General features: G+C 40.9%; 1 protein-coding gene across 2 annotated transcripts in view; it reads right to left on the reverse strand.

Annotated features, from left to right (window-relative positions):
* LOC139776487 (uncharacterized) overlaps positions 1 to 14988 on the reverse strand; it is a 126389-nt gene that overhangs the window by 53903 nt on the left and 57498 nt on the right. For both annotated transcript variants that reach the window (XM_071713178.1, XM_071713172.1), the window contains exon 3: positions 10138 to 10356. In XM_071713178.1, coding sequence (XP_071569279.1) covers positions 10138 to 10356 — 219 coding nt within the window. The remainder of the gene's footprint in view (positions 1 to 10137; positions 10357 to 14988) is intronic.

The following is a 14988-nucleotide window of genomic DNA, read 5'->3' on the forward strand; positions in this document are numbered from 1 at the left end:
TCTCCGCGAAGGGGAAGATTTGCGAACGCGAGTAATTTAAGATGACTGTATCAACAGCTACTTCTCCAAGAAGAGTATTTAACCTAACGAGTAGTTGCCGCTCGACAGAAATAGGAGCCCGTCCAGTCTCTGAATAGATACCTCGCTCGATACAATATCGCGAATTACTCTCGTATCCCTTAGACGCGCGCCCGCGGAGGGGAAGCGCGTCTCGCTATGCACACACTCGATCTAAAAGCAATCACGCATCTACGGCTCCGCAACTCATGTTCGAGAGATCGAGACGCCGGATTAAGACCTACACCTGCGTATGTACGTGGCGGAGTTGCGCGCGAGTTGCACGGCCGGGGCCCCGACTCCACACGCGTACTTTTCACACGAATGAATGAAACGACCCAGGCCCAACCCTGACCTTGAACTCGCTCGCCGAGGAAAAAAGGCGCGATTCCTCCCGTACCGCCTCCCGACTGTAATAACGCGTTCCGCGCTGTCCATAAGGCATGTAACAGATACCTCGGCGAGGTGGTACGCGCTCTCTTGCTTTTCCTTTTTCCCGTATTACGTTATCGGTTACTCCTCGCGGACTCGCGGTTCTCTCTCTCTCTCTCTCTCTTTCCTTCTTTCTCTCGCGCGAACGCGCGTTAGTGCGTGCATTTATCACGCGCGAGCAACCGCAGCGCGATAAGTATCGATAATTTTCATAGATCACCGATGCGCGCGGCGCTATGCGCCTCGTAAGAAAGAGCGCACGGGTAATTCCGTAATATTAATCTCGGAAACTGCTGACGCCGCTAACACGCTCGATACTATTTTATCCATAACAATTTTTCAGCCCTTGAATCAATTTATCTGTTCAACAGGCAGTTTTTCTAATTAAATGTATATTTCTTGCAATTCTTCGAAGTACTTGGAAGAGAATCAAATAATACGACCCATTAAAAGTCTGATTATGGCGAAACTTTTTGACAGATATACGATAAGTAACAAAACGTTGACGAAAATAAATAATCAGGAATGTAGTTAAGAAAGATTCATGCCGTTCGACAAAGTTAACCATGATCTACCTCGCTTTCATAATTCACTTGTAACGAACTATTCTAGAGTAATAAGCATGCTCTTAGAAATTACACGCTGGGCTTCTCGCCTGCCGCGCGAAAGTTAATAGGAACGCGCTCGAGCATCGTGATAATAATCCACGGCAAAAATACGATATCGTGATAAAGAAACCCAAAAGAATGTTCTTTTAATTAAAAGTCCATCTTTTTGAGAACCAAATGAAGATGAAGTGGCACGACACAGTGATTTGAATAAAAGTAATCGTGAGCAAAAATTTTCGTCTTTACGGTCGCGATAGCTCAACGCAGCGATTTCCACTCGATTACAACAAATATGTAAAAAAAAGTCTCTCGAAACAGACCCGACACAACGCGATCCCTTTATAATAAAAGCAATCGCTTCGCGCGAAGCTTCCATTATATACTCGTCCCGTAACGAACCATTCCAAAATAACACAGCTCTCGGAAAGAGAGAGCAAATTGCGGGGCGCATTTCCTCGCAACTTGGGCGCAGCGCGATGCGCGGCCGATTTCCTCAAAAATCGGCGCAATGAATCCCGATAATGTTCGACGCGTATCTATGTGTACGTAAGGCAGCGCCGAGATCGCGACTACGGAAAATAGTTGCGCGCCGGCTCGTTTTCTTACGGCCGCGCAGCGCTCCTTTAAGTAATATATTTCTCAGGGATAATTGCAGGCAGCGATTTCGTGCAGCTCGTTCAGATCCGGCAGATACCGGCGGACTGTACAGCGGAACGTGTATTGCACGTGCAGGTAGTGGCGGAGCCGGGCGGAGAGAGGAACAACGCGAGAGAGGAAGAAAGGGAGACGGCAATGAGGCGAGAGGGAAGGATGCGCCCGCCACGTATGTCGGTAGGTTACACACGTAGGTAGGCACTTACCTATCCACGTAGGTAGACACACTTATGTTTAAGGGAGGCTGCGCGCACCGAGGGAGAGACGCGAGGAACGAGGTAGTGTAAGAGTGCGCGATAAGAGGAGAAGGCGAGAGGGAGCGAGAGCGAGCACTGATAGAGCGTAACTGACTTCTTGGCCGGTGCATATTACCGGGCTGTTAGAGGGCGGAGCCGGCTGATGAGTTAGCAACGTATTGACTTTATAATAATCACGTTAGCTGGTCCACCGTGATCCCTTGGTATTACGCGATGCTTCGCGCGAATTCACATACCGGGTGATGCCGAGCATTTTCGTGTACGCCTTCGAACGCGGCGCGCGGCGGCGTGCGAGAATTGGTGTAAGAAAAATCGGAACACAATTCGGGATTTCATTAGTTCGCGTCTATTTCTCTCTCAATAAAGAGATTCAATTTTTGCTATATACTTGAATGTAAAGAAGAACTTCGACACATTATGTTAGCATTCATTTTTAAAAAAGATTCTGAAAAAGATTTTATGTGAAATCTACATATCTCTGCATTCATTCCAAATGTTGAACCTGTGCGCCGCATATTATGCGTTCTTCTTTCAAAGAATAATGTTACCTTCGTAATATCCCGAAAGTCATAAAGTCTGTTAATTTTCACCGTATATCCCGTGTGCCTGCCACATCAAAATCGCTCGCATTCCAATCTCGACCATAGGATGCGGCTACGCGGTCTTGTACCACTATACAGTGTAACAGTTCCGCGCTAATCGCAAATTATTTTTTCGTATGAGGTATTCATCCGCGGCGGTATTTATCGCGGCGCACAGATCTCTCCGATCTCTCGCTCGGTGAGATGCAAACCGACACGGACGACCGCGTATACGCGAGAGAGAGATGACGTCGGTTGACATTTGGCCGAGCGGGTTGGCTGACTGCGCGAAAAAGCTGTTACACGCTTGAGTGTATAAGATGCGTGGCCTAGAACACGGCGTAGAGCCGCTTACCTGGCCTCTCCCCCTTAATTAGCGGTTTGGTTTATCTTAATCGTTCCCTCGGCTCCTCTCTCGGAGGAGCGAACCTCTTGGAAGATGAGGAAGTATATGAGAGCGAGGCGCGCAAATCGTTACGTATTCACGTGCAGCAGGCGAGAGATAACGACGGTCTCTCTTTCTTTCTCTTTCGGCTAAAATAAGAGATCGAGGGAGATCGAGAGAGAGATCGAGGAAGAAGATCGCGAGAAGATACTGCTCGTCTGCGGCTCACTCCGCGTACCGTTTGCATTTGCGCGCTCGCTGGCTCGCGCTCGCGCGCGTTATTAATATTTCCCTGATCCTGGTGTCAATGACATTGATGGATGACGCGAACATTATCTCTCCGCTCCGTAGAAAATAACCGTGGCTCGTTTATTATCAAACGAGAAGAATTATCGACTGTCGAAGGAAACTAACCGTACCGAATATCCCGGGTACGTGCCTCTAATTAGAGGTGTTCGGTTAGGTGTGTTTCCTTCTAGACGATAGTGGGTTCTGAGTTTTGTAACACGGGGATACACGGCTACTTACATTGACGTTGGCGTTTTCACACGGAAAGCAAGATCGCATTTTCTCGTAATGATTTCCTAATGGGCTTTTCGTAATCACAATGGACAGTAATTACAAAATGACTGTTGGTTAAGTACATATAGTTAGTCTCAGAACTAGATATGGAGATCTACGTAATAGACCCTCGTTCCCATATTTCCCCATTGCAACTTTCACGCAATTGATCAAATACAATTTCTGGTAATATCGAACATGCAACAAGCTATTTAGCTACGTCAGAGGAAAATGATGTGATGATATATGAAGCTTTGAATTCGCTATTAGCTCTATTATTTATTCAATTGTGATTAAATTGAATAATTAACTATAAATAACAGATTTGGTAGCGAAATTTTTATATTAAAGAGATTGCGATACGCGACCTGTAAAACGCAACACGTGTCGCGCACAAAATCACAATTCCGGCTTTATCACTGTTGCTTTCTAGGATACGCTAGATTAGATCTAATCCAGCAGCTACCATCGGAAGAAATTTACCGTGTCTCGACAGTGGTAGTTTCCTGCAACAAGTCGACGATGCAGCTTTGCTGCTTGCGCGCGCACGCGCGCGTGTGTGTAATCGGCGAGATCCTCTTAATTCTCGTTTTCACGCATCGCCCTTCCTAGATTTAGATCGCGCATGGATAGTAACTAACTTGCAAATCGCTTCTGTACCGTCCCGGTACAACGTGAATAACGCGATGCGGTAACGGGCGGTTAGCAATCCTGACCTCCAATCTCACCTCAATTTGCCTACACGCCGCCATTTGCGTCAGCGAAGGACGGAGAGAACCGGCTTATCTAAAATTATAATCTGAAAAAGTGCACGACCGTTTATTTGTGCGCTTGTGTGTGTAATAATATGTATACACATGTGCGTGTGCGTTGCACGCGAGAGGTCGAGTGCGCGCGCGTAGTCGATTAATTATGGCAAATCGCGTATTATTATAAATTCGCAGCTAATTGGTACTTTTTTTAGCCACGCGAAGCATCCTTTTAATATAGTATATCTTCGATGTTTGACCCGCCGCTCATTACGTATCTTCGGAACGCGAAATTTATTCGTTGCGTTTCGGATCTTTCACACAAGAGCTATAATAAAGACTTCTAATAATTTGTAATAATAACTGAGTGAATAACTTTTCAAATATTTTGCACGCTAGTCTTACTTTTATGCTTGGGTACACCATTATGATTTAATAAATCTCTTTAGAGGTTGATGAGCCGCAACAATGTACATCGCAATGAATTTCGAAGAGCAAGAACACCTGAACGCGATGACAAATGAGTACTTCCGGTGCGAGGGCACTCAGCCACGAATGGATTTTGATCGGAGCGGTTGACTTTAACGTGAGTTAATTAACTCTTCAATTATTGCCGTCGGACCGTCGCGACGGAACGGTAAATCGTCCGTAAATAATGTGTTTACAGTCCGATGCTAATTTGTGGTACACCTGCTTTTCGGCAAATGCGAGGAAAGCGCAAATGTTCCCTACTTTGTAATCGTTGTAAGTCCTTCGCGCTGCTTAAACAGCATATTCGTTCGTTCTCAATAAATCATTAAACGTGCGCGCTTATCGTGGATGAGTAATTTCTCCAAATCGATTGCGTGAACAATAAGGTGTTTCATCGAAATAAAGTACATTAAAGAGGTACCTATATCTAAGAATTTGATAACACTTCTACACACTAAGTACATAAAGATTGTATGCTGTATTTAATTATAAATGGATATTTTAAGTCACACACACATAAGAAACTGAAAATTAAATTATAGAATTGACGTTTGCCAGTTTGGAAAAGTACGGTTGCTTTGTCACTGAAATTAGTCAGTGCGATCTCGATTAATATAAATCTAATCTTTTAATTGCATGTCTTTCTACGCGCGTCTCTCTCTCTTACGGTTGATCGAAAATGGTAAAAGTCACAATGTAAATCTACCTCGCATCGCTAAAAAGATCTCATGAATAAGAGAAAGAAGTTAAGCGGTATTAACGTGACATTTTATCTTATTGTTAAATGTACCGAGTGAAAGGGAAAAGTGATCAATGTCAATCCGGAGTAACTTCGAGAAAGACGCAATTTTAAGTTTCAAGACATTAAATATTTTAGCAAGCTATTAAAAAAAGTACTGACTATAAATATATGGATAGTGAATGGATAGTGTTTACGGAATGCATAGTGTTTACTCAGTGGTTTACAATGTATGCTAGAGTCTGATGATTATAACTCACAAGCACGTAGACTAGTCGTTTTTTCCCCCTACGGGTACATCTTTTAGCCTTATTTCCATTGTAATGAATTGTAACTGTGTAACTTGACAAAACAGTTAAAAATTATGAAAATTCGTTGGAAATTCCATAAGATAGCATGATCGTCAGATCAATTTCAACAAAAAGTGGATCTTGATCGTTTTTTCCCTGAAAAAAGTACTGACTATAAATATCGGAATGCATAGTGTTTACTTAGTCTACGTGCTTGTGAGTTATAATCATCAGATTCTGTCATACAATGTATAATCGTTTTTTCCCCCTACGGTACATCTTTTAGCCTTATTTCCAATGAATTGTAACCGTGTTACTTGACAAAACAGGTAAGAATTATGAAAATTCTTTGGAAATTCCATAAGATAGTATGATCGTCAGATCAATTTCAACAAAAAGTAGACCTTGATCGTTTTTCCCCTGTACCCTTCAAGTAGTAAGAAAATCGAAAACTTAACACGATGTGGCCAGTGTTAATTTTATAGAATAAAATTATTACTTCCATATATGCAGAAGAAAATATAACATTTTTAAATCTACTTTAAACAAAATATAAAGATAGCTAATTTTAAATAAGATAAAAGTATCTTTTGAGAAAATAATCGATTAAAAATGACATAACGCTTGGGAAATTTTTCAAAATGAGTTAGTAAAGTTCAAAACAACTGCGCAAATGCAAAGGTATCGATTGGGCGTAATAAAACGGCGCTCGGGCTGTCTCGTTGAACGTATTTACAGAGTTTATGCTGCATTTTACAATCGGTCGGCGTATTTATTCGCCGAGTGAGAAGGAACGATGCTCATACGACGCTATAGTACGCCCTGATCGATTTAACGCCAAATGTCGCCGTGTTTTACACGCGGCAATAATGGTTGAAATCTATGTAGCCAATATTTCAAGCCACCCTTTCTCGCCTGCGCGTCCCTAACCCCCCCATAACCCCCACATAGATGGCATTCGTATACCAACGACATGTAGCCTTGGTTATTGGTCCGCATATGGATATCGCTCGATATTTTATATTCTACAGAGAAATAAAAGTATAAATGCAATCATAGTCGACGCCTGACGTAAGAAATTTCAAGTATACTGGCGTGTCTCAACAATTCAAAATAAACATTGTGCCGTTTTTTTGTTAAACATTTATAAAAAGAACAGAGTAAAGAATTGTCTACCTCAGAAGAAATAAGAACATGATTCAACATCGGTAGTCAATACTTCAGCACAGTTTTATAAAATATTCTATAATTAATTATCTTATTTTTTTATTTTGAGTGTTTTGCGCTTTAAGTATTCCGAGGTGTGAAATAATTCGATAGAGTTAGTTCGAATAAACAGAATTTACATATTTTGGAGAAAAGAGGACGAACCGAAACACAGAGAAAGAGTGATAGTCCCGAGGGAGGAATACGATTCCCGAATGCCGACAAGAGAGAATCCTTTTGCAAACGACAAGTGTAACTTACGCAAGAATAGAGTGCGTCACGCAATGTGACGACTTCAAAGATTACTTTTTAACAGGTACTTGCTAGTTTTTCTTCACTCCCTTTTATCCAGCCGATTTCTTTTCGATATTCGCATGTATCCCTATATGATGCTACATTTAATTCAATTTCATAATTTTATATGTAATTGCAAATTTTTTAACGATTGTGTTAAATATCAAGATAGATTATAATTTCTCATAATTTTTAAATTTCCAACGCGTTAAAAATATCTGTAACAAATCTCCAAATTTCATTAAATTTTTCTTGAAGTTAATTAAAGAGAATAAAGTGTCTTAATCAAAGAATAATTACTGGCAACGTATTGTCAATTCAATGCAAAAGAATAATTTATGTTCATCTATATATCAACTGTTCTCTGATATACTGTATTAAATTTACTTAAGGATACCCGTTTTCGGGCGAAAGGACACGTCGTTGTAACACATGTGTCTTTACGAGAGTGTGTTCACGAGGCCGTAATATTTTAGGGAGCCCTCTCGGCCCTCGTTCTTTAAAAACTAGCCAGTGCATATGTCGACGTAGGCGACATAATGTTATCAAGCTGTCCAGAAAGAGCCGCCGCCGCGCCGATCGCCGCCACGTAAGGACGAAGACCTCGGGGGACCACGTCCTCGCTCTCGCCCACTTCGTCCTTATTGATATACCGAATAAACACACTTGGCAGCTAGGCCAGGACGGCTTTGCGAGGCAAATAGCTTCGGAAGAACCCTGCGTTCGGAGGGGGAAATATCTTTCTTTCCTTAAAGTCGACACCATGCTCGACGCTGATAACAGCGGTTGTGATAAATGTTACAGCGTTTCATTATACAGAAAAGGAAAAAGATAAATTGCCTTTTTTATAAACTATTTTCGTAGAAAATTGCAACCAAATTCCTATTGCTGACTTTTATCTCGTAAATAAATAACGTACGCAATCACATTTTATGATTTGTACTAGATTAGAGTTTAATTAGGCGTTGGTATATAGTATCTATTTGTAACAAAATTGCCTTTAGTTTAATTTCTAGTCGAGAAATTGTTCCTTTCTTAAAATAAATTATAATGAGACTGCTTCATTAAGTTTGTGGCAAAACTAGGTTTTACGATCATCTAATGTCTAAAGAAATTTTATATGAAAAATTATATTAAAAAAGTTGTACACAAATTTAAAATTACGGTGAAATAATCTTTTAGTTCTCTACTTCTAAATACATTTTAGAATAATAAAGAGAAGAAATGCTAATATCCTTCCACATTATAAAACGCACTTTATAAAGTCGGACACGCTGCCGAAACATCATTTACCTTGTAAAATGGAATCTTATTCAGTCTCCGGTTTCACCCCTGTGGCTTTTAAGTTTAAGCTTCGACCCTTATCGACCGCACCGTGGACTTTGCGCACCTCGTCGAGTGCAGCGGTTATCCAGTAAATAAAGATGAATAGTTTCCCCGTCATCGCTCTCTCGCACACACACAATCGCGAGCGTATGTGCGCGCGCAGCAACGAGACGGTTTTAAATTCCGCGAGTCAAAGCGATGTTTGACATGGAAATGTTGAGCAATGCATTAAACATGCCGCGCCGAGTGCTTCCCTCTCTCTCTCCCGCAAGATTGTAACTCCTCCCCCTCCCCCGTTTCTGCTAGAAAGACGAAAAGTGCTCTCATCGACCGTCTGGGGCCTGATCGTATAACCGATGAACTTAGGGCCCTACGATCACCCTCGCGTTGTTCGAGCTATATTTATTTAGGTAAATGAAAAGAACCACCATGGTTTCGCCAGTTCTCGGCCTTTATATTCATAAATGCTCGCGAAACAGTCTTTATACTCTGAATCTATGGACGATACGAAGAAAACGATGATTGCAATATTAAGTGCTCCCATTTACATTAAGAACGATAAAAATGTGCTTTTCGACCACGTTCTTTTCTGATCTTCTGTACTTTTCTTATAAATACTTGAAAAGTCTTTATAGCATGTACAAACAATTTCTTTAAAATATACAAACGCTTATTACTACTATATTATTTTCCATATTTCATTGTCACAAGAAAAAAATAATTATAATGTTGCTTTTTATCCTTCAAATGCAAACGGAATACAAATTCTGATAATTGAAATATCAACCAAAAAAATCAATAATATAGTGATACAGATGTCACTTCGAGCTATTTAATGTGCATATAAATAGTAACAATCTCTCAGAATTTTGTAAGTTATCACATAAAGATATACAGTGTTTAAATAGAACAGATTTAAGTTTATACAATATTTTATATTATAAAGTTGTTATGTCAGTGTGTAATTCTATGGTGCTGTATACAGCTCCAGATTGTTCGCAACTTTGTTGCTCGATGTAATATGTAAAGTTGTAAATCGCTCTCGGTATCATTATCGTCGGCGAATTGCGAGGAGCAGAGCACGACAAGCGTCGCGAATCTCCAAGTCGTGATTGGCGAAGCAGTTGTCGTGGGGCACCTGCGAGAGGCAATTTTACTGGACCTTCCCATAAAAGGAACTCCCCCCATTGTCCGGCAAAATGACATCAAGCTTATTGCATTATTTAAAGAGCCTCGCTTTAGGACTACTTTAAGCCACCGACCCACGATTGTCGGAGCACCGTCACTGGACGGAGCACAAACTAGGTTTCTCACGGACGGATCGTGAGGGTTACGTTTTACAAATTCAACTTTTTTTTTTCGAGACTTAAATTAATATGACGTTACGTATAAGGTGAAATAAAGGCAGAAAATATTGCGATGCTGCATGATCCTCTTAATTGAAAACGTTTTAGTTTTAGTATAACTTGCATTGCCCTCGCAGAACGATGTATTTTTCCATATTACGTAGAAATTCGTTTCACTCACCGGGTGAGATGCCAAGCTTCGCGTGCATGCTACTGGGGCTTCTGTGATCGGGGGTGGTAACAGGGGCAGCTACGGGTGGCGACAGGTGGGGATGTGTCAGTGGCCCACCGCTTGTCGTCGTCGTGGTAGTCGTTGTGGCACAGGGATTTAAGGGTGATGTCCTCTTGAAAGACTGGTCCGTTCGCCACGAGACATCATTGTCGCCTATCCAGATTTTAGCTGCACAAGTAAAACCAGGTAAAGTTAGATACAAAAATACAACAGTAGCCAAAAAGACACAAAATTTAAAATAATAATTATTATCTTTCCCTAAAAATATGCTATAAATATATATAAAATAAAACATATTGAGTATTTTCTTAATTCTTCTTGAAAAGAAGATTCTACTAAAGTGAATACTACACATATATTATCTTTCATAAACAAGAGAAAAGTATGCACCATCTCCCTCGGAGCAGACGCTACGGCAATATCAGATGGAAGATCAAATTGCAAAAGAGGTTCTCGAGATAAATTCTATGCCCCGCATGTGTATTAATATAACGCACACCGGCGCGACTATGCGTGTGCAGAAAATGGCTTCTCTCCCCCGGATAGAACCCGTCGTAATTAGCGACCCTCCGAATCCCCTATTCCTGCCAGTTTTCCCGGTTTTCCCCCGTTTCCCTTAATTTCTGGGAACAATGCCCGGCTCTGGATGTTGTTCCAGGCTGCAGTGTCTAATTACACGAGGGCATACCGAGCTCTTCCTCTTCTTCCCAAATTTGTAAGGGCGATATATAGGGTGCATCGAAGTGTTTATAGACGTGACACACGAATATCTGCCAGAGCTATCAAAAAGCAAAATTTAATGAGACTGTACATTAAGACATTTTTGCTTATCGATAAACTACATTTCATTTAACAACAACTAGCGCTTATATTTAGCAACTATCGAATATGAAAACGTACTAAAAACATTAATATGTAAATAATCAATGAAGTATCGTTAAAATTTCTTCAAGAAATTTATTAGATTTCCTTTTCGGACATAATCTATATCGACATCGTCCGTAAATAAATTTATTATTATGTCTCACGAGTGTTATGTCGCGTGCGAGGTCCCGAATATCCATGTCATGTCTTTTCGAGCACCCCGTAGCTGGCGCAGATCTCGGATTTATGGAACACGCGAATACCGTATCGCCCCCGCATGCGTGCGACGTGACTCAGACTCGGTATTATTTGCTTGACGAATGATTTAGCCCGAAATACTTAGCTCGCTTTTCCCCATCACTTCTCCCCTACTCTCTTCTGCCTTTTCTCACACCCCCCTCACCCCTAGCGGAATACTAACCTTCCTTCGTTTTATCTACCTCCTAACGATAACCAGAGAAACGCGTTGCTCCAAAGACAGAAATACAGTAACTAGAAGACGGTAGGAGAATAGGGAGTGACGGGTGGGTTCAGCAGGATGCAGGAGAGCGGCGAAGATAGAACGAGGGTGGTAACTGAAGCCTGTGGTTTCGCGAAAGAAAGAAAGGACGTTCTTCCTATCGAGAGGAAAAAGAGAAGCGGGAAAAGCGGTGGGGCTGAAGAAAGTGTAGCCGGCGCTAACTAAGGGCGTCGGCTAATCAATATCATCAGAGAATGGCCGCTGACCTCCATCTACCCCGCTAGAACGACCATTGTACGGTATTCCGCTTTTCCAACGAGCTTCATGCGCGAATACGAAATATTTTCGAGAAATAGTAAATTTCGAAAATATTTCATCCACAATGTAGCAACTTCGCGATATTACGATGTTATTGTAATTATTATTAATATAAAAAAACATTAAAATATTATTATTAATATGAAAGCATTATTATTTCAAAATCTTCTTCGATAATAATTGTAGCATTTTATAGCTAAGTTCAATCAACGTTCTGTGTCAAGATAATATTAAATTCTAATTAAATGGTTTATTAGTGATTCGCGTTGGAACTTTCAAAGAGATATTAAAAGTTGCCTCAGTGCCATTTCCACAAGGATGGCTTGCCCGAGGATACAATTCAAACGTGAACCGTAGTACAGAGCCTTCCTTTAATCTCGTGGTGTTTGCATGGGCCCCTGATCTTATTCAACCCCATGGAGACAATCGAAATCAATACACCCTAAAGAACTAGTGAGCTCGACATAAAATTGCGCGCGAGTTTGTGGAAAATTCAATTATGCAAGTCTACAAAAATTGTATCGAATAAAAGAATGGTCGATTATCTTATTGACCGGATTTTTCAATCGACATCGTCAATCTTTCCGCAAATTGAAGAAAAGAAGGGAAGTGCATTTGGATAATTTCTTGACAAAGAATAATTTGGAAATGAAAGAGAGACACGTCCAATCTCTCTCACCCGATTGTCGATTCTACGATGGCTCGTTCATCGGCCTCATCTACGCGTCCCCAGCACCCTTCCTTTCTTTCTCGCCCAATGAGGGTCGCGGCTAAGTCCGAACAGAAATCAGTCCGCATAAACAGGACCATCCATTCCGCGATTCGCCCCTTCCACCCTTCGTAAGCCTTGCAGAGAACCTTCCCCCTCTTCGTTCTTTGCATCTCTCCCTCGTCCATTCGTCCAACCCGGCGCGAACTCCATTCACGGGTTTATCACTGTCCAGATAACAACGATTTACCTACAGGCGAACTTCTACGGTTGGGTTTCGGGAGGGTAGGAGAGTGCGTCTGGTGGGGTTGCCGGGAGAAGAGGGACGAGGTGAGCCCCATGGCAGAACCGTCGAAGAAGGCGAGACGGGCAGCCACCTTGCATTCGGGAGTATTTCACTTTAACGGCCCTCCGGGGGATTGGCTGACCCCGACTGGAGACCCTTCACCGTTTCGGCATAATGGACCTCTACATTACTTATTCGTCCTAGCCAATGTCCTGCTAGCGGTTCCGTTCCCGACTGCGGCGCGGACGAAGCTGTTCGTTTTCCACGTCCTATCATTCCCGCGTGCGATTAATCGTCGCGAGAACAAGGCTATCGAGAATTGGGGACGCCGCAATAAAGAAAGTTATTCACATTAGATAGAAGATTAAACATAAATGCACGAATTAATTAAGCTCTAAATTTTACATTACATCAATAGCATAAATTAAAGGCCATAAAATATTCAAATTTATTCTTCCTAAAAAAAAATTGTATTTAGTTGTTTAAAATCTGTTTACCAATCATTACCCAATATATTTCTATTCTTTGTTTCCTTTTCTAACAAAAGACGATGGAGCCACCTCTGCTGATTCCAGCTTCCGGGTACCGGGGCAGTAGCACGGAAGAACAACACGCCCCAAGCAAACTGCTTTCCTCCCGCGGTACTCGAAAGAATTGAAAATTCCTGCTCGTCCAAGGGTTGAGGAGGTCGACGATGGAGAGGGCGGTGGCAAGGGGGACGAAGAAGCGGGGCGAGGAAGCGAACGCGGATAAAGCGTTCGATATAAGATTAATGCTAGAGGCCGCCGACCGGTCCCGCGCACGTCGAGGACCGTTCAGCCATACACGAAGGCAATGGTGATTCCTCTTTGAAGGTAGAACCGTGGGCAGTGGCCAAATTGAATCCTGCTTAGGACAGAAGAAGCGTCGAGAGAAACGGGAGGACGAGCGAGAGCCGGCCCCGGAGCCCTTTCTCCAATAAATAAATCGCCGGCCGTCCGTGAGTCTCCGATTTTCAGCTCGAACGTACGGATTAAAATCGACCGGCCGATTTGTAGCGACGAATGCCGAAAGTAATTGCACGATTATCTTATTTCTGTATTCCTTTGGTTCCGTCTATTTTGATAGATAGAAAGTAATAACATAGTAAAAAAGTGAATATTCACATCGATTATTTTTCTTATCGAAATTTTATATTATACGAACACATCTTCTTATATTAGAAAATAGTACAAAATAAAATATTAATTCTTGCGTTAAAGATACGATAACCTCATTTGTGTGCTAATCACATATTTTAATCACGCGTAATCTATATCACACTTTCGCATACACATATAGTACACATATAACTTCAAAGATATGGATTTAATGAAATATTTGTTCTACTTTATGCGCATCGTGGATTATATTGTAGAGAATAACATAAACATATTTATTTTGTCATCTCATATTCGGTCTATAACTGTTAAATATAAAAATTAATTAAAGATGATATCATTAAATAATTAAAGAAGATCAAACAAACACTAATTCACTCAAGTATGCTATGATAAGGTAATGTAAGAAAAAGGCAAAGGTCTAAAATGCTTCCCGATATTTATTGTCAAACAAAGCAGATGTGAACGACCTTTAATCAGTCACTATGATTATCAAAAGAAACTCCATAATGGTGGGTGGGATAGGATATCACCCATCAAAATGATCTTTCTCGATCGTCGCAGGTTAATGATCACCATCGCTGTTTCTTTCGTAATACTAATATGTATTATCTGTCGACACAACTGAATGAACAAATACACATCATGTGAATAAAGAGATAACATTATTTTCTTAAATGGCTATAGAATACAATAATGATAATACTTAATTGAACACTTGTATATTCAATACTAATAAAATATTTTATAAACTTTTTTTAAACTATTTAATTTTTTTCTCATTAATTTTTTCTACTTTTGTCTATGATAGTGTGGAAAATTTATCTAAAGCTAGCTAAAATGTCTTATCTATATATCAACAACTTGCTTATCGTATTCTTCAAATATATATACTATTACGCGTCTTCCTACGAATCATGAAAAATATAAGTGCTGGAAAAATATGGAATGTTATACATTATCAAATCATTATTATCATATATTATCATTGAGTCATGCATTCTTAAAGAATCATGTGTAAAAT

The sequence above is a fragment of the Temnothorax nylanderi genome, unplaced genomic scaffold (genome assembly GCF_030848795.1).
Source record: "Temnothorax nylanderi isolate EJ_2023f unplaced genomic scaffold, tnyl_v1.0 TNYL_tig0005_pilon, whole genome shotgun sequence".
Taxonomy (NCBI): Eukaryota; Metazoa; Arthropoda; class Insecta; order Hymenoptera; family Formicidae; genus Temnothorax; species Temnothorax nylanderi.